At 36.2% G+C, this 27,500-nt stretch overlaps 1 protein-coding gene across 1 annotated transcript in view; it reads right to left on the bottom strand.

Annotated features, from left to right (window-relative positions):
- The window catches only part of LOC133665308 (E3 ubiquitin-protein ligase SH3RF3-like), a 289,756-nt gene that overhangs the window by 14,299 nt on the left and 247,957 nt on the right, over window positions 1-27,500 (bottom strand). Inside the window, exons 5-6 of the mRNA XM_062070567.1 lie at window positions 23,977-24,083; window positions 6,437-6,607 (exon numbers count right to left, since the gene is read on the bottom strand). Coding sequence (XP_061926551.1) covers window positions 6,437-6,607; window positions 23,977-24,083 — 278 coding nt within the window. The remainder of the gene's footprint in view (window positions 1-6,436; window positions 6,608-23,976; window positions 24,084-27,500) is intronic.

Here is a 27,500-nt window from a genome sequence, read left to right as displayed (position 1 = left end):
TAAGGTGGAACATTGAGGAACACCACTAGTAGAACTAACCTAAGGTGGAACCTTGAAGAACACCACTAGTAGAACTAACCTAAGGTGGAACATTGAGTAACACCACTAGTAGAACTAACCTAAGGTGGAACCTTGAAGAACACCACTAGTAGAACTAACCTAAGGTGGAACCTTGGAGAACACCACTAGTAGAACTAACCTAAGGTGGAACCTTGGAGAACACCACTAGTAGAACCAACCTAAGGTGGAACCTTGAAGAACACCACTAGTAGAACTAACCTAAGGTGGAACCTTGAAGAACACCACTAGTAGAACTAAAGAAGTTGACTGCATGAGAAGTAAACAAACTTACTGACATAAATCACATTATAAAAAGGAGAGGACTTAAAGGGGAACCTTGAGGAACACCTCAGGTATGTCAATCCCAAGTTGGAACCCCAGTGTTCCAAGTTTGCTAGCAAGGTTCCAAAGTCTGCTAATGTGTTGAAGTGGTCTAAGTTGTTCTACACAACAAGAGCACTCTGGGGCCGTACTTATCAAGCTTCTTAGAATTACTCCTAAGAAGTCTGCTAAGAGTTGACTTAAGAGTAAATAAATTCTTCGCTGAAAGCTGCACTTAAAAGTTAGTTATCAAGCGTCTTACTCACACTTTCAGCGAAGTGTAGGACTGAATCTTAAGTGTCACACTCAGAGCTGAATTACGACATTACTATGTGCCGTAAACGCAATTTTAGGTGACGTCATTTCTGTGTCCATAGAAATGACCAATCACGGAAGGGAATCCGTTGTCTAAGAATAAAGAAATATCTTGGAAATATTTAAGTGGACAATGGGAGTGTATATTTTGACAATAAACTACAAAATAATACAAAACAAACTAGTCCCCGCCGGCACTCACGCTACCGCTCCCTCTCTTCTATCGCCCACACACTCACTGACGTCACTCACCTCACGGCCACACACATACGCTACTGTCATAACATTTTCTTTCCAATTCATTAATTAGGCAACTAATTTGAAACTGGTGTGGGTGGCTCTATATATACTAGCCCACTGCAGACACATGCAGAAATCAACAAGGAATCGAAAAGTATTAAATCTGTGACAAAAATAATATCCGCTCTTTCTAAACGATACCGTTTGATCAGCTGCTCGTCATCAAAAAAAACAAAAATATTGTTCCGTTCCCTGAATGTTGGCGCACGTCTCTCTCGCCTCAGTGCCATCCCCTGCTGGCAACTCCTAACCACTTAAGACACCTCTGAAGGTCTCTTAAATATCGTGGAGAGTAGGAGTGATTCTTAGACTTAAGAACGTTGATAAAAAGCTTTTATTCTTAAGTTTGAGAGTAGGACTAAATGTTGCAAATTCTCAGGACTTAAGTGTAAAATGGCACTCTAAGAAGCTTGATAAGTACGGCCCCTGGTCTTTTCAGGAAAGTTGGACTCTCTAGTTTTCAACTGAACTCAGGGGCCGCCGTGGTGTGGCAGGATTTGGCCCTCGGGCCGCCAGTTGAAGAACCCAAAGAACCCAGGTGGAGGAGAACTCAACAAGCAGGCAAAGAAGACCAAACGTGAATTCCAAATATAAAAGCAACAGTTGAGAGCAAAGTGTGTGATAAATATTTATTATGCACACTAAAGTATATTTCAGTGCTAAGTGCTTCTGGTTAATCACTGGCAGAATATAACCACTCCATTACACGTGTGTGTGTGTGTGTGTGTGTGTGAGTGCGCGTGTGCGTGTGCGTGTGTGTGTGTGTGTGTGTGTGTGTGTGTGTGTGTGTGAGCCTTGCTGCTTAGTTAGCATGTAGGAGGTTTGCAGAAGGAAGCCGTGCAGATAAAACAAATTGTCTCGTTTGATGTGAGCGACTTCCACACCGCAGGAGTACGCACGTACACACGTACACACGTACACGAGTACACGCGTACACACGTACACGAGTACACGCGTACACACGTACACGAGTACACGCGTACACACGTACACGAGTACACACGTACACGAGTACACACGCACACGAGTACACACGTACACGAGTACACACGTACACATGTACACACGTACACACGTACACGAGTACACACGTACACGAGTACACACATACACGAGTACACACGTACACACGTACACGAGTACACACGTACACGAGTACACACGTACACGAGTACACGCGTACACACGTACACGCGTACACACGTACACGCGTACACGCGTACACGCTTACACACGTACACGCGTACACGCGTACACACGTACACGCGTACACGCGTACACACGTACACATGTACACGCGTACACACGTACACACGTACACACGTACACATGTACACGCGTACACACGTACACACGTACACACGTACACGCGTACACACGTACACACATACACACGTACACACGTACACGCGTACACACGTACACACGTACACACATACACATGTACACACGTACATACGTACACACATACACGCGTACACACGTACACACGTACACACGTACACATGTACACGCGTACACACGTACACACGTACACACGTACACACGTACACGCGTACACACGTACACACATACACACGTACACACGTACACGCGTACACACGTACACACGTACACACGTACACACGTACACACGTACATACGTACACACGTACACGCGTACACACGTACACGCGTACACACATACACACGTACACGCGTACACACGTACACACGTACACACGTACACGCGTACACACATACACACGTACACACATACACACGTACACGCGTACACACGTACACACGTACACACGTACACACATACACACGTACACACGTACACGCGTACACGCATACACACATACACACGTACACGCGTACACGCATACACACGTACACACGTACACGCGTACACGCGTACACGCGTACACGCGTACACACGTACACACGTACACACGTACACACGTACACACGTAAACAAATATATACACGTGATAGCAGTATTTAGTATTTAAACAAATATATACACGTGATAGCAGTATTTAGTATTTAAACAAATATATACACGTGATTGCAGTATTTAGTATTTAAACACATATATACACGTGATAGCAGTATTTAGTATTTAAACACATATATACACGTGATAGCAGTATTTAGTATTTAAACAAATATATACACGTGATAGCAGTATTTAGTATTTAAACAAATATATACACGTGATAGCAGTATTTAGTATTTAAACAAATATATACACGTGATTGCAGTATTTAGTATTTAAACAAATATATACACGTGATAGCAGTATTTAGTATTTAAACACATATATACACGTGATAGCAGTATTTAGTATTTAAACACATATATACACATAATAGCAGTATTTAGTATTTAAACACATATAAACATGTAATAGCAGTATTTAGTATTTAAACAAATATATATACGTGATAGCAGTATTTAGTATTTAAACACATATATACACTTGATAGCAGTATTTAGTATTTAAACACATATATACACGTGATAGCAGTATTTAGTATTTAAACACATATATATACACGTGATAGCAGTATTTAGTATTTAAACAAATATATACACGTGATTGCAGTATTTAGTATTTAAACAAATATATACACGTGATAGCAGTATTTAGTATTTAAACACATATATACACGTGATAGCAGTATTTAGTATTTAAACACATATATACACATAATAGCAGTATTTAGTATTTAAACACATATAAACATGTAATAGCAGTATTTAGTATTTAAACAAATATATATACGTGATAGCAGTATTTAGTATTTAAACACATATATACACTTGATAGCCGTATTTAGTATTTAAACACATATATACACGTGATAGCAGTATTTAGTATTTAAACACATATATACACGTAATAGCAGTATTTAGTATTTAAACAAATGTATACACGTGATAGCAGTATTTAGTATTTAAACAAATATATACACGTGATAGCAGTATTTAGTATTTAAACACATATATACACGTGATAGCAGTATTTAGTATTTAAACACATATATACACGTGATTGCAGTATTTAGTATTTAAACAAATGTATACACGTGATAGCAGTATTTAGTATTTAAACAAATATATACACGTGATAGCAGTATTTAGTATTTAAACAAATATATACACGTGATAGCAGTATTTAGTGTTTAAACAAATATATACACGTGATTGCAGTATTTAGTATTTAAACAAATATATACACGTGATAGCAGTATTTAGTATTTAAACAAATATATACACATAATAGCAGTATTTAGTATTTAAACACATATATACACGTGATAGCAGTATTTAGTGTTTAAACAAATATATACACGTGATTGCAGTATTTAGTATTTAAACACATATATACACGTAATAGCAGTATTTAGTATTTAAACAAATGTATACACGTGATAGCAGTATTTAGTATTTAAACAAATATATACACGTGATAGCAGTATTTAGTATTTAAACACATATATACACGTGATAGCAGTATTTAGTATTTAAACACATATATACTAGTGGTGTTCCTCAAGGTTCCACCTTAGGTTAGTTCTACTTCTGGTGTTCCTCAAGGTTCCACCTTAGGTTAGTTCTACTAGTGGTGGTCCTCAATGTTCCACCTTAGGTTAGTTCTACTAGTGGTGTTCCTCAAGGTTCCACCTTAGGTTAGTTCTACTAGTGGTGTTCCTCAATGTTCCACCTTAGGTTAGTTCTACTAGTGGTGTTCTTCAAGGTTCCACCTTAAGTTAGTTCTACTAGTGGTGTTCCTCAATGTTCCACCTTATGTTAGTTCTACTAGTGGTGTTCCTCAAGTTTCCACCTTAGGTTAGTTCTACTAGTGGTGTTCCTCAAGGTTCCACCTTAGGTTAGTTCTACTAGTGGTGTTCCTCAATGTTTCACCTCAGGTTAGTCCTACTAGTGGTGATCCTCAATGTTCCACCTTATGTTAGTTCTACTAGTGGTGATCCTCAATGTTCCACCTTATGTTAGTTCAACTAGTGGTGTTCCTCAAGGTTCCACCTTAGGTTAGTTCTACTAGTGGTGTTCCTCAATGTTCCACCTTATGTTAGTTCTACTCGTGGTGTTCCTCAATGTTTCACCTCAGGTTAGTCCTACTAGTGGTGTTCCTCAATGTTCCACCTTAGGTTAGTTCTACTAGTGGTGTTCCTCAATGTTCCACCTTAGGTTAGTCCTACTAGTGGTGTTCCTCAATGTTCCACCTTATGTTAGTTCTACTATTGGTGTTCCTCAATGTTCCACCTTAGGTTAGTCCTACTAGTGGTGATCCTCAATGTTCCACCTTAGGTTAGTTCTACTAGTGGTGATCCTCAATGTTCCACCTTAGGTTAGTTCTACTAGTGGTGTTCCTCAAGGTTCCACCTTAGGTTAGTCCTACTAGTGGTGATCCTCAATGTTCCACCTTAGGTTAGTTCTACTAGTGGTGTTCCTCAATGTTCCACCTTAGGTTAGTCCTACTAGTGGTGATCCTCAATGTTCCACCTTAGGTTAGTTCTACTAGTGATGTTCCTCAATGTTCCACCTTAGGTTAGTCCTACTAGTGGTGTTCCTCAATGTTCCACCTTAGGTTAGTTCTACTAGTGGTGTTCCTCAATGTTCCACCTTAGGTTAGTTCTACTAGTGGTGTTCCTCAATGTTCCACCTTAGGTTAGTCCTACTAGTGGTGTTCCTCAATGTTCCACCTTAGGTTAGTCCTACTAGTGGTGTTCCTCAATGTTCCACCTTAGGTTAGTTCTACTAGTGGTGTTCCTCAATGTTCCACCGTAGGTTAGTCCTACTAGTGGTGTTCCTCAATGTTCCACCTTAGGTTAGTCCTACTAGTGGTGTTCCTCGATGTTCCACCTTAGGTTAGTTCTACTAGTGGTGTTCCTCAATGTTCCACCTTAGGTTAGTTCTACTAGTGGTGTTCCTCAATGTTCCACCTTAGGTTAGTTCTACTAATGGTGTTCCTCAAGGTTCCACCTTAGGTTAGTTCTACTAGTGGTGTTCCTCAAGGTTACACCTTAGGTTAGTCCTACTAGTGGTGTTCCTCAATGTTCCACCTTAGGTTAGTTCTACTAGTGGTGTTCCTCAAGGTTCCACCCTAGGTTAGTTCTACTAGTGGTGTTCCTCAAGGTTCCACCTTAGGTTAGTTCTACTAGTGGTGTTCCTCAAGGTTCCACCTTAGGTTAGTTCTACTAGTGGTGTTCCTCAAGGTTCCACCTTAGGTTAGTTCTACTAGTGGTGTTCCTCAAGGTTCCACCTTATGTTAGTTCTACTAGTGGTGTTCAATCTTCCACCTTAGAAATTAAAAACATTTTAAAAAATGTAAAAATTTAAAATAACAAACAAATGAAATAAATAAATACAATTTAAAAAATAATTTAGATGAATTTTCTATTGCTGGAAAGTAAAGGGCCACACTGACCTGGACACAGGGGTGACATAGTTTCCTGGGAAGACTCCGGAGCCGGCCGTTCTCAGCGAGGTGCCTTTGAACCATCCATCCTGACACTTCTCCGTCACACGGTACATCTCGCCTTTCCGCAGTTCCAGCTCGTCCGCCTTCTGCGGCTTGTAGGCGTACAGAGCTAGGTAGCTGCGGAAGTACCAGCCGACAAGAAGGAACCGGTTAGGAACCGGTTACAGACAACACAACATGTTCAAGGGTCGTGTCACCTTATGTGACATGAACCAAAACATTCCACAAAACGAAACTACTGCGAAGGGTGTTAATAAGCCACCTACTGGACAGAGCTGTAACAACAAGCTACACACAGTCCCATCATTATGTGTTTAAACGGTTTCAAACTAAAATGCCGTAAAGAAAAATGCAAATGTGTCGACGTACCATTTGTTAGCGTCTTTTGTTGAATTTTGCTAACATTCCAAGATTAGCATCAACACGAATGGCCCGTCGAATCCTAAAAAAACACTGCACCAGCGCCACTTAAGCACTTTGTCCAGTTTACATCTGCTGCGACAACTACAAATCACACCAGCCTTCAGGTAAAACCTATTTTGCATGATCAGCCTTTTCATATAAAGCCATAAAGGAATGGAACGACCTCACAACAAACTTGAAAAGTCTAACAGTTTAGTCTTCGTTCACAGTTGAAGTTAAAAAGTGTCTCTGGAGCAATCAAAGCTGCTCACACGGCCAATAAGGCGGCCACTATGATTGACATGTGTATTATATTTATGCATGAGAGCATTTTGTTGTAAACTGTGAGGTGTGTGTGTTAAAATCATGGTTGTTTTTTATAAATGATGACAAATGTGAACAAGAGCATGTATTGTCTTTGTGTTTTGATGTAAAGGACGGGTGTTTTTCTGTAATGTATAAGTGTGTGTCAATGAAAGGACATTTTAGGACTTTTCTTAATTTGATTACATGCCAATATTTTGGTACCGGTACCGGTACCAAAATGTATTTCGATGTGTTCAACACTTTTCTAAATAAAGGGGACCACAAAAAATGTCATTATTGGCTTTATTTGAACAAAAAATCTTAGGGTACATGAAACATAAGTTTATTATTGCAAGTTTGTCCTTAAATAAAATAGTGAACATACTAGACAACTTGTCTTTCAGTAGTAAGTAAACAAACAAAGGCTCCTAATTAGTCTGCTGACGTATGCAGTAACATATTGTGTCATTTATACACCTATTATTTTGTACACATTATGAGGGACAAACTGTAAAAAATCATTATTAATCCACTTGTTCATTTACTGTTAATATCTGCTTACTTTCCCTTTCAACATGTTCTATCTACACTTCTGTTCAAATGTAATAATCACTTATTCTTCTCTTCCTTGATACTTTACATTAGCTTTGGATGATACCACACATTTAGGTATGGATCCGATACCAAGTAGTTACAGGATCATACATTGGTCATATTCAAAGTCCTCATGTGTCCAGGGACATATCTACTGAGTTTATGAAACATGAAAGACATTTTTTTAAAACAAAAGAAGATTTTGCGATGCCAAAAAAATATCGATGTAATCATAGTAGTATCGACTAGATACGCTGCTGTACTTGGTATCATTACAGTGGATGTCAGGTGTAGATCCACCCATGGCTTTTGTTTACATTGTGACGCCAGTGAGCTATTGTATCCTCCTACCGTGTGTAGTGAAGCATGTTTAGCTATTCCTCGTCCTCCAGTGATAATGGTACTTGTAAGAAACTTACTTTATTCGTCGCCATGGAGGCCAGGATTAGTGATTTAGAAGTAGCTAAAACACTGCGTGTTTGTTATAATTTCACCTTTGTCTTTACTTTTTAGGCCAAAATGCGTCCGTTCTCCCTTTTCTGTCTACACAGTGTCTGCTTGTAAGTACTCTGTGCGCGCGCGCTGCCGAACATGCTCCTCTGCTCGTAAAACCAGCAATGACATGACCCGGTACTTGGGAACCGGTACTTTTCAAACAGATTATAGTACCATTTTGGATTCATTAGTACCGCGGTACTATAATAGCACCGGTATACCGTACAAACCTAATTTCTACCCTTGCCTGGTGGCAAAAAATGGCTTCATTCACCATCAAACTGTCCTTAAAGCACTTTTAGATGATCAGCTCTCCTTCCAAACTGATATGAAGTTGTGGAGGGAGATGTTGCCTGCAGGAGCAAAGGTCACCGCCTCTGTCCATGGTGCTGAGGACAGCGCACCATCAGACGGGGGCAGTGGCAGTGCTGACGGCGAGACACAGCCGGCAGGTGATTAGATTCCACAGGTGGTACGTGTTCGTCTAATCATCTGTTGTCTTTAACGGTAAGCGGCCGGGAGCAGGAGGGTGATAGAGGATACGGACGTGACCGAAAAGTCACGTTCCGCTGGAGAAAGACGTTGATAAATAGATGTACATTAAAAACTTTGTTCAACTTGGCACGCCTGGCTCCTGGGAAGTACAAGTATATGTCAGTGGTACCGCAGAAGTCTTTAGGCCGGGTTGTGATTATGACTACACGTTGATATCGACACCAATATGAGGGGAGGGGTAATAAAATGAAAATCTTATTTGGAAAACATCAGGGTTATTTAGGGATGGCTACTTATAATGTTTATATTGATCTCTAAGAGCTATGAGAAAACAAGGTTGCTGCGACCGAACATTATTTGCTCCAAGAGAAGCCAATCAGTATGATAATAATAAGGCTCGTTTTAAAAAGCACCGAGCCTCCAAAAACATGACATCATTTTAGCAGCGCGTGCTTGAGTGGGCTCCTGCACGGAACATTCCCATATGTTACCGTCACCGACACGCTCGTGACGTTGTTGCTGGCGACCAGGCTTCTATATGCGGCGCCTCTCGGTTGCCGTGGTAACAGATGGTGGGGACGGTATCCCGTCTTCCCATGGCAACAGGAGTAGTTGCCAGGGTCAAGACTGAAATGTCCACTTCAGACGTTGTGGGGACACGCAAATATTTACACACATTAAAGAGAATTTTGCCTATCATTAACACTCCTTTATGCAATATAAATCGTAAAATATGGCAAGTCGGAGGTGGCTATCAATGCAGATAACGGGAGTGCACTATTCACCCATAAAGTGAACATCCAAAAAGCGCCAACAATACTCCATTTACATGTCGTGACCTGAATATTAACAAGTATTAGTGATATTGTTATTATAAGCGCTAACGCAGAGGAACTACTTTTATAGCGCTAACAAGCTTATGCTGCTATATTGACATATCGAGCTGCTGCATCGCCTATGAGTTGGTGAAAGTTAATTCTAGATTATAAATCATGTCTCTCACCTGGATAGTAGAAGGTTGTGGACATAAACCCACAAGTTGGTCAACTTTGACATCCAACTAAGACCCGAATATGGTGCGAAAAACCTGAAAAAACACTATTTTTTTAAAACCCTTTGTGAGGATTATGATGAATTTTTGATGTAAAGGGGAAGATATAAACATCCCATCGGTCTTTATCGCAGTGAGAGCAGACATTGTAAAGTAAGTGATTGTTTTATTATGTTTGTATACCTTGTTTAGCACTTAGCAATACTGCTACATGATGCTTAGTGTTTGACTAAAGCTGCATCTGTTTAGCACACAGCTTCTAAAACTTGTAGATCGTCCTCCTTATACTCAGGCTCAAAAATAGAAGTTTCTGGATCATCATTTGTCCCAAAGTAGTCTTTGTTGTCTCTCATCAAGTCTGCCATGATTAGTAGTCTTGTTGTCGTTGAAGGGAAAGTGAACGTTGTGATGCGTTTGTGAAATTAATATGCCGCCGTATGCTTAAAATGATCAAAATATGTAAATAGTACATGTTATTATGAATGTTACTAGATACTACATATATACTTACAGCATAATCAAAATATGTAAATATTACATGTTATTATGAATGTTACTAGATACTACATATATACTTACAGCATGATCAAAATATGTAAATAGGACATGTTATCATGAATGTTACTAGATACTACTTATATACTTACAGCATGATCAAAATATGTAAATATTACATGTTATTATAAATGTTACTAAATTCTACATATATACTTACAGCATGATCAAAATACTGGTATGTAAATATTACATGTTATAGTGAATGTTACTAGATATTACATATACTGTATATTTACAGCATGATCCAAATATGTAAATATTACATGTTATTATGAATGTTACTAGATACTACATATATACTTACATCATGATCAAAATATGTAAATATTACATGTTATTATGAATGTTACTAGATACTACATATATACTTACAGCATGATCAAAATATGTAAATATTACATGTTATTATGAATGTTACTAGGTACTACATATATACTACAGCATGATCTAAATATGTAAATATTACATGTTATTATGAAAGTAAATATTATATGTTATTATGAATGTTACTAGATACTACATATATACTTACAGCATGATCAAAATATGTAAATATTACATGTTATTATGAATGTTACTAGATACTACATATATACTACAGCATGATCTAAATATGTAAATATTACATGTTATTATGAATGTTACTAGATACTACATATATACTTACAGCATGATCAAAATATGTAAATATTACATGTTATTATGAATGTTACTAGATACTACATATATACTTACAGCATGATCAAAATATGTAAATATTACATGTTATTATGAATGTTACTAGATACTACATATATACTTACAGCATGATCAAAATATGTAAATATTACATGTTATAGTGAATGTTACGACATTACATATATACTTACAGCATGATCAAATATGTAAATATTACATGTTATCATGAATGTTACTAGATATTACATATATACTTACAGCATGATCAAAATATGTAAATATTACATATTATTAAGAATGTTACTAGATACTACATATATACTTATATCATGATCAAAATATGTAAATATTACATGTTATTATGAATGTTACTAGATACTACATATATACTTACAGCATGATTAAAATATGTAAATATTACATGTTATTATGAATGTTACTAGATACTACATATATACTACAGCATGATCTAAATATGTAAATATTACATGTTATTATGAATGTTACTAGATACAACATATATACTTACAGCATGATCAAAATATGTAAATATTACATGTTATTATGAATGTTACTAGATACTACATATATACTTACAGCATGATCAAAATATGTAAATATTACATGTTATTATGAATGTTACTAGATACTACATATATACTTACAGCATGATCAAAATATGTAAATATTACATGTTATTATGAATGGTACTAGATACTACATATATACTTACAGCATGTATATAAAACCTTGATGGAAGTTTTTGGATGTTTTGTTAAGCGCTTTGTACGTGGAATAGATCGACTTTTGCTAGCGTTTATTTAGGATTTAGAAAGCATAAAAAAAGAAAAAACATATGTGCTCCTGTATTATTTAAGGATTATGAATGATCGACAACATTGTAAAAAAGTGCATTTGCCCTTTAAGGACACTTGCACACCTTAGGACTAAAACATTGGAGATGGTTTGACATTTGAGGAAATGTTCCAGTCAGGTTGTAAAAGCAGCTGAAGTGATGGAAACTTTTGCAGAAACTTTCACCGTCACAACACCTTTATCATCTCGACAAATGACATCTTAAATAACACTTGTCCTATCCTCAACTTGGAGGCAAGTGGAAAACGAAGTTAATCTCCAATGTGGAGGCGTCATGAAAGTCACACTAGAAGCCCCCCTCCCAAAAACTGAATCCAGTTCAGAGTTAATTCTGTAGATGTGTGTTTTTAAAGTAGTTGGACTGCAGGACCCAACTGGTCATCGCTACGCACACGACTTACAAACTTAAATGGTTCTTAAACTGGGTTCAGAAAGTGAAAAGTTTGGAAAGTGAAGCTAAATTCTGCACAAGAAATAATGTAAATATGAGTTATGTGTTCCAGCCTGGACAAAAGTGCATATTTTAGTGAAATTTTGTACACTTTGAACACTGTATAATAAACAGAACTGTGCTGTATGCGCTGCTCGAGCAAGTCCCCTATGGTGCCCTCACAAACGATCAGACATCACAAAAGTCCTTAACTTTAATAACCATGTTGCTGCAATAATAGACTTTTAAAAAAGTAGAACCCACTCGGGCGAGGAGCTGAAGAGAAGGCAGCAGACAGAGGGAGAGAAGGAAGGGGGCAGGGGGGAGGGTCTGTGTGTGTGTGTGCGTGTGTGTGTGTGTGTGTGTGTGTGTGTGTGTGTGTGTGTGTGTGTGTGTGCCTTGAAAGACATGCTGAAAGAGAGGTAGTGTATTTTCCTCCGCTGTGAAATAGGTGTGCTCTCAATTTTACTATCATATTTGCACATATCCTGATGCTGTTCTGTTGTTGTTGTTATTGTTGTGTTTGTTGTTGTTGTTGTTGTTGTCACTTTGTCTTATCCCCCTCTTGCCCCGCTATTTCCCCCTCTGACTTCCTTTTTTTCTCTTTCTATCCCCTCCTGCGCCAAATAATCATATAAATCTATTTTTGTAAAGTAAATCTGTACAGCAGATATGGGCATCTACATCAACAATATGATTTGTATCATTTACATCAACAATATGCTGTGTATCATCTACATCAACAATATGATGTGTATCATCTACATCAACAATATGCTGTGTATCATCTACATCAACAATATGATGTGTATCATCTACATCAACAATATGCTGTGTATCATCTACATCAACAATATGCTGTGTATCATCTACATCAACAATATGCTGTGTATCATCTACATCAGGGGTCACCAACCTTTTTGAAACCAAGGGCTACTTCTTGGGTAGTGATTAATGCGAAGGGCTACCAGTTTGATACACACTTAAATAAATTGCCAGAAGTAGCCAATTTGCTCAATTTACCTTTAACTCTGTTATTATTAATAATTAATGATATTTATCTTTGTGGAAACACTGATCATCTTAATGATTTCTCACAATAAATATATATAGAAACAGATAAATATCAATATGCAACACTTTATTTTTATATTTTCTCTAAGTGCACATTTTTCAAATTGAACATTTTCAAATGATCACTTCTAAGACAGTCTTGTGAAATCACAATATCCCATTTTAACTAGCTAGCCACTAACATTTTTTAACAAATCATGAATTACTTTGCACCATGTTTGTACAAATAATAACTCATGTAAAATACTCTCAAATTTTTAAATCATGTCACACTTTGAACTGCACACCAAATCTGTTATCTGTTTCTTTGTCAGTTAGTGGGAAGCCTGGCATTGCATGCTGTTAACTAGTGTGTTGTACTCTGGTGTATAACTTGACACTGCAACTCTGAGTGAGTCTTGCAGATGTGCATCAGTGAGGCGTGTTCTGTGTTTGTTCTTGATGAAGTTCATGTCAGAAAAGGCTGATTCACAAAGATAAGATTTTTCCTCATTGTTTGCGGAACCTTCTTAATCTTTTGGACATATTTTCACAGCAATCTGGCCTTAAGCTTAATTATGATAAATATAAAATGTTAAGGATCGGAAATCTAACGGGAACGTCCTTTCGAATGGAATGCAAAGTGCCTGTTTTGTGGACAGATGGACCAGTTAACATACCTGGTGTTGTTGTCCCAGAAAATCTGGAAGATCTAGGCTCAGTAAATTATGATAATCGACTAAGAAAGCTGGACAAAATTATGCAATTATGGAAAGGGAAATCCCTAACCTTGTATGGTAAAATGTCTATTGCCAACTCATTAATTATTCCTCAATTTATTTATTTGTTTTTGTCATTTCCAGCTCCATCACAAAACTTTTTTAAAATTTATGAGCGGAGGGTCTTCGATTTTGTCTGGAACGGCAAACCAGAAAAGATTAAAAGAAAGGTTTTGTACACAGAGTATGAATGTGGGGGCCTGAAACTTCTCAACCTTGAAGCTATGTGTCTGTCTTTAAAAGCATCAATTGTTCCAAAGATGTATTTAAACATTGAGTGGTACACAAATGTCCTGTTGGACAAAAAACATGTACTGTATCAAAAGAAATTGTATCCTTTTTTACAAGTGATCCCCTCCCAGAGAGTCTGCTGGGAAACATGGCGGGGTTCATAAAGGAAACAATCCACTCATAGTGGTGTTTTCAATTGTATGTGCCAGAAAAAAGAGACGATATTTTGCAGCAGTTAATATGGATGAACTCTAATATTGTAATAGATGGAAAGCCTTTCTTTTGGAAAAATATGTTTGAAAGAGGAATAATTTTTGTCAATGATATTATCAATGAGAATGGTAACATTATGAAGTATGATGAATTTAGAGCTATGTATGGTGATGCTTGCTCAAGCTCTTCATTTTATCAACTAACTGGAGTAATTGGGAAAAGATGGAAACAAATAATTAATTATGGAACTACTAAATTATTTGTTTGTAAACCTCTAATAAGAAATTCTAGTTGGCAAAAAGGAACTAAAATAAATAGAAAAATATATATTTTTTATTTAATGAAGAAATCTTTGAAGGCTGCCTCATACAACAAAAATGGAAAATGGGAGGACTTTTTTGACTGCCCGTTGCCATGGGATGCCATATTCAAACTAATCTATAAAACCACTATCGATGTGCAAAATCGTTATTTTCAAATTAAAACTATTTATAACTTCTTACCCACAGGGAAAATGTTAAAATTATGGAATATGACAGAGTCAGATGATTGCCGATTTTGTTGTCAGGAGCCTGAATCCACCCTGCATTTGTTTTGGTATTGTCATATTGTGTCTTTGTTTTGGGTGGAAGTTGAAAAAATGTGTTTAAGGATTGGTTTGTTTATGAAGCTTAATGTGGTTTCTGTTATTTTAGGAGAGTTCATTGACAATCATGATTTAGTCAATTTAATTATAGTACTCGGTAAAAATGTTTATTTTTAAGGCCAAAAACAGATATCCACTTAGTATTACTTTCTTTAAAAAATTTATTCAGTATTTTCTAACTTTAGAAAGTTACATGGTTGAAAACGATAATGATGCCAAAACACGTTTAAAAAAAGATGAGAAGTCCTCAAAGGCTTATTTTGAAAGTATAATTATGTTTATAGATTATATGATATCTGTTGTTGTGTTCCCTAATTTGAGTGACCTGGACATAATCTGGACTGTACATAAATGCTTATTTTGAAAATGTAATTTTGTTTATAAATTATATGCAATCTGTTGTGTTCCCTAATTTTTTTCTGTGTACATGAATGAAGGTGTGTGTTGCTGAGTCCGACTTGGACATTATCTGGACTGGGCCTGGTTTAAAAAACCCTTTAAACAAATCTAATTTCATTGACAACCTGGTCTGTTGAAGATAAGGCCCTTTTTAAAAAAATAAAATAAAATAAGATAAATAAATAAAAAACATTTTCTTGGATAAAAAAGAAAGTAAAACAATATAAAAATAATTACATAAAAAATAGTAATTAATGAAAATGTTAGTGGACCAGCAGCCTATACAATCATGTGTCCCTTGCAGATGTGTTGTCTATGTTGTGGGAACCAGAATATTGGTAGCAGAAAGCAATAACCCCTTTTGTGTGAGTGGGTGTGGATGAGTGTGCATGGGGGAGGTTGTTTGGGTTGATGCACTGATTGAAAGTGTATCTTGTGTTGTTTTTAGGTAGATTTAATTTTAAAAAAAAAATAATAATAAAAAAAATAATAATAAAATAATTTTTTAAAAAAAAATTTTTTTTTTTAGAACAGGCCCGCGGGCGACTCATCTGGTCCTTACGGGCGACCTGGTGCCCGCGGGCACCGCGTTGGTGACCCCTGATCTACATCAACAATATGATTGTATCATCTACATCAACAATATGATTAGCATCATCTACATCAACAATATGATGTGTATAATCTACATCAACAATATAATTAGTATCATCTACATCAACAATATGATTAGTATCATCTACATCAACAATATGATGTGTATAATCTACATCAACAATATAATTAGTATCATCTACATCAACAATATGATTAGTATCATCTACATCAACAATATGATGTGTATAATCTACATCAACAATATGATTAGTATCTTCTACATCAACAATAGGTTGAAGATTTTGCTCCACCTCAATCGTAGTTTACTGCGACAGATGTCACGATTACATAAGTGAATGAGCCAGACTACACTGACAAGAAGACTCAGGATAGCTCAATGGTTAAGACTGCTGCCTCTCAGTCAGTAAAACTGGGTTCAAATCCCCACCTTGGAATAGCTAGTTGTTTTGTTACACCTATCATAGTTTAATGATTGCATGAGCGAAAATCATGTTTTGATGGGACCCAGGTTAGCTCAATGGTCAATACTGTGGGCTCCCAATGCAGGAGTACTGGGTTTGTATCCCAATTTATTTGATATGTAACTTAGGTTTACAACTTTGTTCCACCTCAATCATAGTTTACTGCGACAGATGTCACGATTACATTAGTGAATGAGCCAGACTACACTTACCAAAAGACTGAGGATAGCTCAATTGTTAAAACTGCTGCCTCTCACTCTCTATTACAGGGTTCAAATCCGTAACTTGGAAGATCTAGTTTCTTGTTACATCTATCATAGTTTAATGATTGCATTTGTATGTGGGCGAAAATCAGGTCTTGGTGGGACCCAGGATAGCGCAATTGTTAAGTCTGCTGCCTCTCAGTCAGTGAAAGTGGGTTCATATCCATAAGTTGGTATTACTAGTTTTTCATTTCACCTCTATCCTAGTTTAATGATTGCATTTGTATATGAGCGAAAATCATGTGTTGATGGGACCCAGGATAGCTCAATGGTCAACACTGCGGGCTCCCAATACAGGGGTACTGGGTTGAAATCCCAATTGGTTTGATATGTAACTTAGGTTCAAAATTGTGTTCCACCTCAAGCGTAGTTTACAGTGACAGGCGTCACTATTACATTAGTGAATGAGCCAGAAGATTACACTAACAACAAAACTGAGGATAGCTTGATGGTTAAGACTGCTGCCTCAGTCAGTAAAACTGGGTTCAAATCCATAACTTGGAATAGCTAGTTTTTTGTTTCACCTATCATAGTTTAATGATTGCGTTTGTATATGAGCGAAAATCATGTGATGATGGGACTCAGGATAGCTCAATTGTTAAGACTGCTGCCTTTCACTCTGTATTACTGGGTTACAATCCATTACTTGGTATAGCTATTTTTTTGTTTCACCTATCATAGTTTAATGATTGCATTTGTATATTATGAACAATCCTGTCTCAACAACACCCAGGATAGCTCAATGTTTAAGACTGCTGCCTCTCACGCAGTACTACTGGGTTCAAATCCATAACTTGGAAGATCTTGTTGTTTGTTTCGCCTCAATCATAGTTCACTGATTACATTTGTATATGAGCGAAAACCAAACCTTAACGGGACCCAGGATAGCGCAATGGTCAACAGTGTGGGCTCCTAATACAGGGGTACTGAGTTCTAACCCCATACAGGGAATCAGTAATTTGTCTGTATGGCGTCAAAACAAACATACATTGTGGAGTGTTTCTTCTCCCCCATACAGAGTAATGTTATGTGCTAGTTGTTTGAGTAACATATAGTTGAAAAATTAAGTAAACACTAAAGATAATAATAATCCAAAATACATTGTCAAATGGTCAATGATGACACCTCAGGGGTTACCTGTGAGAATGAGTGTGTGCGAGTGAGTGTAATTCCTGAGGTGGGTGGGGATAGGAGTATAAAGTTAATAATAAAGAGCGTTGACCAATGACCTCTCCTGGGTACAATTACAATAAAATAGGTTAATTATAATTGGATAAAAAAAAAAGTTTATTAAATACTTATTTTAACATTACATGGGAGAAGTGACACAGTCACATTATATGTCACATTGAAGCCTCCAGCAAGTTTTGTAAATTACGTGTCAACCCAACCGGGATTCGAACCCAGCACCCTTCAATCTGAGTCAACGGTCTTAACCACTGGGCTATCCTGGGTCTTGTGTAGAGAAGTTTTTTTTTCATACACAAATGTAATCGAGGACTCCTGGCTCAGTAAAGTATAATGAGGTAGAACAAAATACAATCAAAAAGAGTGGGGTTTGAACCCAGTACCTTTCTTTCCGAGTCAGCAGTCTTAACCCCTGGTCTATCCTGGGTCTTGTGAAGAGAAGATTTTGTTCCATACACAATTGTAAGAGAGGACTCAACACTGTGGGCTCCCAATACAGGGGTACTGGGTTTGAATCCAATTGGTTTGATATATAACTTAGGTTCAACATTTTGCTCCACCTCAAATGTAGTTCACTGCGACATATGTCACGATTACATTAGTGAATGAGCCACACTACACTTACTACAATACGCAGGATAGCTCAATGTTTAAGACTGCTGCCTCTCACGCAGTACTAATAGGTTTAAATCCATAACTTGGAAGATCTATTGTTCTGTTTCACCTCTAACATAGTTTAATAATTTCATTTGTATATGAGCAAAAATCATGTTTTGATGGGACCCAGGGTAGCTCAATGGTCAACACTGTGGGCTCCCAATACAGCGGTACTGGGTTTGAATTCCAATTGGTTTGATATGTAACTTAGGTTCAAAATTTTGCTCCACCTCAAACGTAGTTTACTGCGACAGATGTCATGATTACATTAGTGAATGAGCCAGACTACACTTTCCACAAGACCGAGGATAGCTCAATTACCAAGAGTGCTGCCTCTCACTCTCTATGACTGGGTTCAAATCCGTAACTTGGGAGATGTAGTTTTTGTTTCACTTCTATCATAGTTTAATGATTGACCCCTTGTCTATCTTGGGTATTGTGAAGAGTAGATGTATTTTCATACACAAATGTTATCTATGACCCCTGGCTCACTAAAGTATGATGAGGTGGAACAAAATACTGTCAACTAGAGCTGGGTTTGAACCCCATACCTTTAATTCCAAGTCAGCAGTCTTAACCACTGGACTATCCTCTTTCTTGTGTTTAGAAGATTTCTTTCCATACACAAATGTAATCGACAAGCCCTTGTTCAGTAAAGTATGATGAGGTGGAATAAAATTATGTCAACCGGAGTGGGGTTCAAACCCAGTACCTCTCATTCCAAGTCAGCAGTCTTAACCACGGGACTATCCTCCGGCTTGTGTTTTGAAGATTTAGAAGACCACCTCTGGGGTTACCTGTGAGTGTGTGTGTGTGTGTGTGTGCGAGTGAGTGTAATTCCTGAGGTGGATGGGAATAGGAGTATAAAGTTAATAATAAAGAGCGTTGACCAATGACCTCTCCTGGGTACAATTAAAATAAAATAGGTTAATTATAATTGGATAAAAAAAAAGTTTATTAAATAATTATTTTAACATTACATGGGAGAAGTGACACATTTACATTATATGTCACATTGAAGCCTCCAGCAAGTTTTGTTAATTACATGTCAACCCAACCGGGATTCGAACCCAGCACCCCTCAATCTGAGTCAACGGTCTTAACCACTGGGCTATCCTGGGTCTTGTGCAGAGAAGATTTTTTTTCATACACAAATGTAATCGAGGACTCCTGGCTCAGTAAAGTATGATGAGGTGGAACAAAATACTGTCAACTAGAGCTGGGTTTGAATCCTGTACCTTTATTTTCAAGTCAGCAGTCTTAACCACTGGACTATCCTCCTTATTGTGTTTTGAAGATTTCTTTCCATACACAAATGTAATCGACAACCCCTGGCTCAGTAAAGTATGATGAGGTGGAACAAAAGAATGTCAACTGGAGCTGGGTTTGAATCCTGTACCTTTATTTTCAAGTCAGCAGTCTTAACCACTGGACTATCCTCCTTATTGTGTTTTGAAGATTTCTTTCCATACACAAATGTAATCGACAACCCTGGCTCAGTAAAGTATGATGAGGTGGAACAAAAGTATGTCCACTGGAGTGGGATTCGAACCCAGTACTTCTCATTCCAAGTCAGCAGTCTTAACCACTGGGCTATTCTTGGTCTTGTGAAGAGTAGATTTATTTCCATACACAAATGTTATCTACAGCCCCTGGCTCACTAAAGTATGATGAGGTGGAACAAAATACTGTCAACTAGAGCTGGGTTTGAACCCCGTACCTTTAATTCCAAGTCAGCAGTCTTAACCACAGGACTATCCACCGGCTTGTGTTTAGAAGATTTAGAAGACCACCTCAGGGGTTACCTGTGAGTGGGAGTGTGTGCGAGTGAGTGTAATTCCTGAGGTGGGTGGGAATAGGAGTATAAAGTTAATAATAAAGAGCGTTGACCAATTACTTCTCCTGGGTACAATTAAAATAAAATAAGTTAATTGTAATTGGATAAAAAAAAGTTTATTAAATAATTATTTTAACATTACATGGGAGAGGTACTCCTCGCAAATATTATTATTATTATTTTTTTAACTCCACAGCAGTTCCAATACTCTTTTCCACGCTGGTCTGTTGAGTTCTTGGACTTTTTGGTACTCATATTAAGTTAGCAAAATGGGCAAAACTTGCCAAAAGGTGAAAAGTCACAGAAAAGGCACTGAGTAGTGACTAGTAGTGTAGTGCAGCAAGTGACTGGAGGGCTCCGCCTCCTCAACAATGCTGTGCCCTGCTTTTTGCCTGCAGGCGTGACACAAAATGAATGGAAGAAGCATCGAAGGACATTTGACTTCATCTAAAAGTTGGTCAAAGTTTGCAAATAGAGGGGTTCATAAATGGAGGCTCCACTGTATCTCCTCCATGAAATCACTTTTATATTTTGGCTACACTTCGTGACGATTTGTACGACAGTAGCATGACTCGGTCTTGTGAAGAGTAGATTTCTTACCATACACAAATGTTATCTACGGCCCCTGGCTCACTAAAGTATGATGAGGTGGAACAAAATACTGCCAACCGGAGTGGGGTTCGAACCCGGTACCTTTCATTCTAAGTCAACAGTCTTAACCACTAGAGGTTCAACTGTCACTGCATTAAAAAAACAAGTGCACTCAGGGAATAATATGCTCAAGAAAAGTCCAAGAATATATCATGTGGGGTTTTTAGAAGTGGAACATGGCCAATATGTTTGGGGCATAATGCAGGAAAAATGTTTAAATATTTATATTTAGAACGCCAAAAACAGGCAGGGATGAAGAATTTAGTATAAAATACAGAATATACATTGGTACCTGTCTCGTCTTTTTAATATGCTTTAAAGGAGAACTGCACTTGTTTAGAATGCTGAACACATACTGTAAGCCGTCATTTTTTTCCCTACGCTTTGAAACCCGCGTCTTATAAAACAGTGCAGCAAATGTATGTATTTTTCCTTCGCTGACGACCAGATGAAGTATTATTTAAAAAAAACTAGCAAATACACTAGAAAAAGTGTGTTATTGTTAGTGCTATGGCACTATCTGTTCAAACTGAGCTTTCAACCGGAAGTACAAGTGCCGTTCCATCTTGTTATCGTCCACAGCGTTTCTCCTCGAATGGATTCTTCATTTATTACTCCAAGCAATGTTGATAGTTGAGCTTTTCGTTGTCGTGTTTGTCAATGAATAGATTGACGAATCATATATCGTAAATTACGGATTATAAGCAGCTACTTTTTCCCCGCTTTGAACCCTACGGTTTATAAAAACGGTGCATAGATTTTTATTCGCTAACAACCCCAATGTTTTGTGTTTCAATAGTTTTCCTTTAACACAAGCAGAAACATTGGAAAGGTGTGTTGTTTTTTGTGCTACGGCGCCATCTTTGGACAAGTTCGTTCACTGCAAGTGTTGCCGGTTGAAATTTTTTTTAAATGCCTTAAACCGAAAATATAACCGTCCATAGCGTTTCTACTCGTATGGATTCTTCATTTATTACTCCAAGCAATGTTGATAGTTGAGCTTTTCGTTGTCGTGTTTGTCAATGAATAGATTGACGAATCATATACCGTAAATTACGGATTATAAGCAGCTACTTTTTCTCCGCTTTGAACCCTACGGTTTATAAAAACGGTGCATAGATTTTTATTCGCTAACAACCCCAATGTTTTGTGTTTCAATAGTTTTCCTTTAACACAAGCAGAAACATTGAAAAGGTGTGTTGTTTTTTGTGCTACGGCGCCATCTTTGGACAAGTTTGTTCACTGCAAGTGTTGCCGGTTGAATTTTTTTTTAAATGCCTTAAACCGAAAATATAACCGTCCATAGCGTTTCTACTCGTATGGATTCTTCATTTATTACTCCAAGCAATGTTGATAGTTGAGCTTTTCGTTGTCGTGTTTGTCAATGAATAGATTGACGAATCATATACCGTAAATTACGGATTATAAGCAGCTACTTTTTCTCCGCTTTGAACCCTACGGTTTATAAAAACGGTGCATAGATTTTTATTCGCTAACAACCCCAATGTTTTGTGTTTCAATAGTTTTCCTTTAACACAAGCAGAAACATTGAAAAGGTGTGTTGTTTTTTGTGCTACGGCGCCATCTTTGGACAAGTTCGTTCACTGCAAGTGTTGCCGGTTGAATTTTTTTTTAAATGCCTTAAACCGAAAATATAACCGTCCATAGCGTTTCTACTCGTATGGAGTCTTCATTCATCGCTCCAAGCAACGTTTGCAAGTTTTACAATATAACTAAAACAATTCTATGGCGTCTGTAGGAGTGTTTCCATGTCATAATGTAAGCTAGCGTCGTTAGCATTAGCTGATATTGTGACACCTTTACGAGCGTCTGTGTCAGTATTATTAACTTACGACGGCGTTCTCTTTGGATTGTTTCAGTTTCACAAATTCCTCAGTAAGTCTAATTAGTCATTCTGTTTTGTTTGATCCGCCGTTTTACTGCCTTGTTACAGACTACGTTTGAAAACAATTAAGGTACGCATATAAACATTTACAAACATTTACAGTACACTTACTCCACTGTGGTTGGCAGTATTTTGTTCCACCTCCATCATACTTTACTATACCAGGAATCCTTGATTACATTTGTGCACGGAATAAAATCTACTTTAAACATGACCTAGTGGTTAACACTGTTGACTAGGAAAGTATGGTGCTGGGTTCAAGCCCCACTCTGGTTGACAGCATTTTGTTCCCCCTCCATCGTATTTTACTGAGCCAGGAGTCCTCGATTACATTTGTGTATAGAACACAATCACCTCTACACAAGACCGAGGATAGCTCAGTGGTCACGACTGTTGACTTGGAATTCAAGGTACTGGGTTCGAACCCCACTCCGGTTGACGTCATTTTGTTCCACCTCATCATACTTTACTGAGCTAGGGGTTGTCGATTACATTTGTGTATGGAAAGAAATCTTCTAACATTTACATTTTCTGCGTAAATACCTCATTTCACAACGTACATATCTGCGACTTATAGTCGGGTGCGGCTAATATATGGAAAATGTTTATTTCTTCTAAAATGTAGTGGGTGTGGCTTATATACCGGAACGCTCTATAGTCGGTAAAATAGGGTCGTTTACAGGAAGGAGAACTACTCACATGTTGAGAGGCAGCTGCACCTTGGCGTGGGCCAACAGCTCCGAGGTTATGGAGGCCACCTTCGGCCCCCCTGGCGAGGAGGGCGAGGGACCCGGGGACGATGCGTCCTGCAGACATGTAGAAAACACATCACTCTCTTTGTGTCTGCAAGCTTTTTAATCTCCAAATGCATCCTGGGCACTAAGCAGCAGACACAAAAAAACACTCTTGGCCATAAAAAGTATTTTATTTAAATAGACCCGTCAGAAGTGGTAATTGGGAAATATATCAGGGACGCTAAAAAGCGGCCCCCGCTGTATTTTTGTGGCTTATTTTGAAGACGCTATATTTCATCACGGACATGCGGAAATTGCATCACGACGCAGTTGGCCTTACATCAGTCAACGCACGCTCACAAATCACTTACCAGCAATAAAAGCGCAGGCAGATTCACATGAATGGATTTAATATATGAATATTAATAAGTGAGCCAATGAATCGTCCAATTAAAAGCATTGCCTCACAGTGCAGCCGTTTAAATGAAATTAAATTAATTTAAATACGTTCATTTAACTCTTTTGTTTAAATAAGCGCATTTAAGTATTTCATTTAAATAAATTTATTTAACTTTTTTTTAAAAACAAGTTCATTTAACTCTTTAATTTAAATAAGTTCATTTAACTGTTTAATTTAAATAAGCTCATTTAACTCTTTAATTTAAATAAGCTAATTTAACTCTTTAATCTAATCAATTTAATTCAACTTTTTAATTTGAATAAGTTAATTTAACTCTTTAATTGTAATAAGCTCACTCAACTCTTTCATTTAAATAAGTTCATTTAACTGTTTAATTTAAATAAGCTCATTCAACTCTTTAATTTAAATAAGCTAATTTAACTCTTTAATCTAATCAATTTAATTCAACTTTTTAATTGGAATAAGTTAATTTAACTCTTTAATTGTAATAAGCTCACTCAACTCTTTCATTTAAATAAGTACATTTAACTGTTTAATTTAAATAAGCTAATTTAACTCTTTAATTTAAATAAGCTAATTTAACTCTTTGATCTAATCAATTAAATTCAACTTTTTAATTTGAATAAGTTAATTTAACTCTTTAATTGTAATAAGCTCACTCAACTCTTTCATTTAAATAAGTACATTTAACTGTTTAATTTAAATAAGCTAATTTAACTCTTTAATTTAAATAAGCTAATTTAACTCTCTGATCTAATCAATTAAATTCAACTTTTTAATTTGAATAAGTTAATTCAACTCTTTAATTGTAATAAGCTCATTCAACTCTTTCATTTAAATAAGTTCATTTAACTGTTTAATTTAAATAAGCTCATTCAACTCTTTAATTTAAAAAAGCTCATTCAACTCTTTAATTTAAATAAGCTAATTTAACTCTTTAATCTAATCAATTTAATTCAACTTTTTAATTGGAATAAGTTAATTTAACTCTTTAATTGTAATAAGCTCATTCAACTCTTTCATTTAAATAAGTACATTTAACTCTTTAATTGAAATAAGTTCATTTAACTCTTTAATTGAAATAAGTTCATTTAGCTCTTTAATTGAAATAAGTTCATTCAACTCTTTCATTTAAATAAGTACATTTAACTCTTTAAATTCAACAAGTTCATTTAACTCTTTAATTGAAATAAGTTAATTCTAAGTAGAAAATGGATGGATGGAATTTTAAGTCTTTAATTTAAATACGTTCATTCAAGTCTTTAATTTAAATGCGTTCATTCTTAATTTGATTACATGCTATAGTATGATTTTATTGTCATAATTTTACTGCATGATTTTTGTATGCCTTTAATTTAGGTAGCCAGGGACTGCAGATGGAAATGAGCTATTTAGCTATAATCTGGTACAGAACATATCTGTCTTTGAGCTTCATGTTTCTGTGCATTGTCCCTTCAAATAAAGACTACACTAAAACTAACTCTTTCATTTTAAATAAGTACATTTAACTCTTTAATTGAAATAAGTTCATTTAACTCGTTAATTGAAATACGCTCTTTTAACTCTTTATTAAAGAAGTTCAACTCTTTAATTAAAAGAAGTTAATTTAACTCTTTAATTTTAATAAGTTCATTTAACTCTTTAATTGAAATAAGCTCATTTAACTCTTTAATTGAAATAAGCTCATTTAACTCTTTAATTGGAATAAGTTCATTTAACTCTTTAATTTTAATAAGTTCATTTAACTTTTTAATTTAAATAAGTTCATTTAACTTTTTAAATAAGCTTATTTAACCCTTTAATTTAAATAAGTTCAATTTCAGTCTTTAATTTAAATAAGTTCATTCAACTCTTTAATTTAAATAACTTAATTTAACTCCTTAAATTAAATACGTTAATTTAACTCTTTCATTTAAATAAGCTCATTTAACTGTTTAATTTAAATAAGCTCATTTAACTCTTTAATTTAGATAAGTTCATTTAACTCTTTTTTTAAACAAGTTCATTCAACTCTTTAATTTTAATAAGTTCATTTAACTCTTTACTTTAAATAAGCAAATTTAACTCTTTAAGTTAAATAAGTTCATTTCACTCTTTAATTTAATCAAGTTCATTTAACTCTTTAATTTAAATAAGCTCATTTAACTCTTTAATTTAAATAAGTTAATTGTAAATCTTTCATTTAAATACGTTCATTCAACTCTTTAATTTAAATATGTTCATTTAACTTTTTAATTTAAATAAGTTCATTTAACTCTTTAAATTAAATAAGTTCATTCAACTCTTTAATTTAAATAAGCTCATTAAACTCTTTAATTTAAATAAGTTAATTCAACTCTTTAAATTAAATAAGCACATTTACTGTAACTCTCTAATTTAAATAAGCTCATTTAACTCATTAATTGAAATACGCTCATTTAACTCTTTAATTTAAATGAGGTCATTTAAGTCTTTAAATTAATTAAGCTCATTTAACTCTTTCATTTAAATAAGCTCATTTAACTCCTTAAATTAAATGGATTAAATCCATTAAAGGCTTCCATTTTGGGCATTAGCTACTGTACTATTTTGTTTGATTTTTAAGTGTTTTTTCTTAGCCTTTTTGACATTTTTCTAGTGTAGCTAGCTCTATACGAGTCCAAAAAAAGAGCAAAGTTCAATGGAAGTGTGGTTTATCCACAGCGTTGTTGACAACGTCTCACCCTTCACCTCCCTTCCGAGTGACAATGTGTGTGCGTGTCGTCATGGCGGCGACAACTGAGGACAGTTCAGTTGTTGTTTCTGCTTTTTTAATAAGTAGAAAGTTGAATCATGGCCTCCTGGGTGTGTTTGTGTGTGAGACACAGCACTGTCAAGCACTTTATATCGTGTTCAAGGAGTACAATATTTTACTATTGAGTGAAACCTCCATTTGCAAACGCCTCTATTTTGATGACATCACTTCCTGTACACACGGGCACACCCATTTCGGAGAGGAGGAGCCTACTTGACATCTTGTTTACGCCATTTCCCAGTGCTTCAGCGTGTTTCTTTTCTCGCCATTCACAAAGTTTTGTCCAAACCAGCCT

This window comes from Entelurus aequoreus, linkage group LG14 (genome assembly GCF_033978785.1).
Source record: "Entelurus aequoreus isolate RoL-2023_Sb linkage group LG14, RoL_Eaeq_v1.1, whole genome shotgun sequence".
Taxonomy (NCBI): Eukaryota; Metazoa; Chordata; class Actinopteri; order Syngnathiformes; family Syngnathidae; genus Entelurus; species Entelurus aequoreus.
The sequence above is the reverse complement of the archived record's forward strand: the minus strand, read 5'-3'. Positions and strand labels throughout refer to the sequence as shown.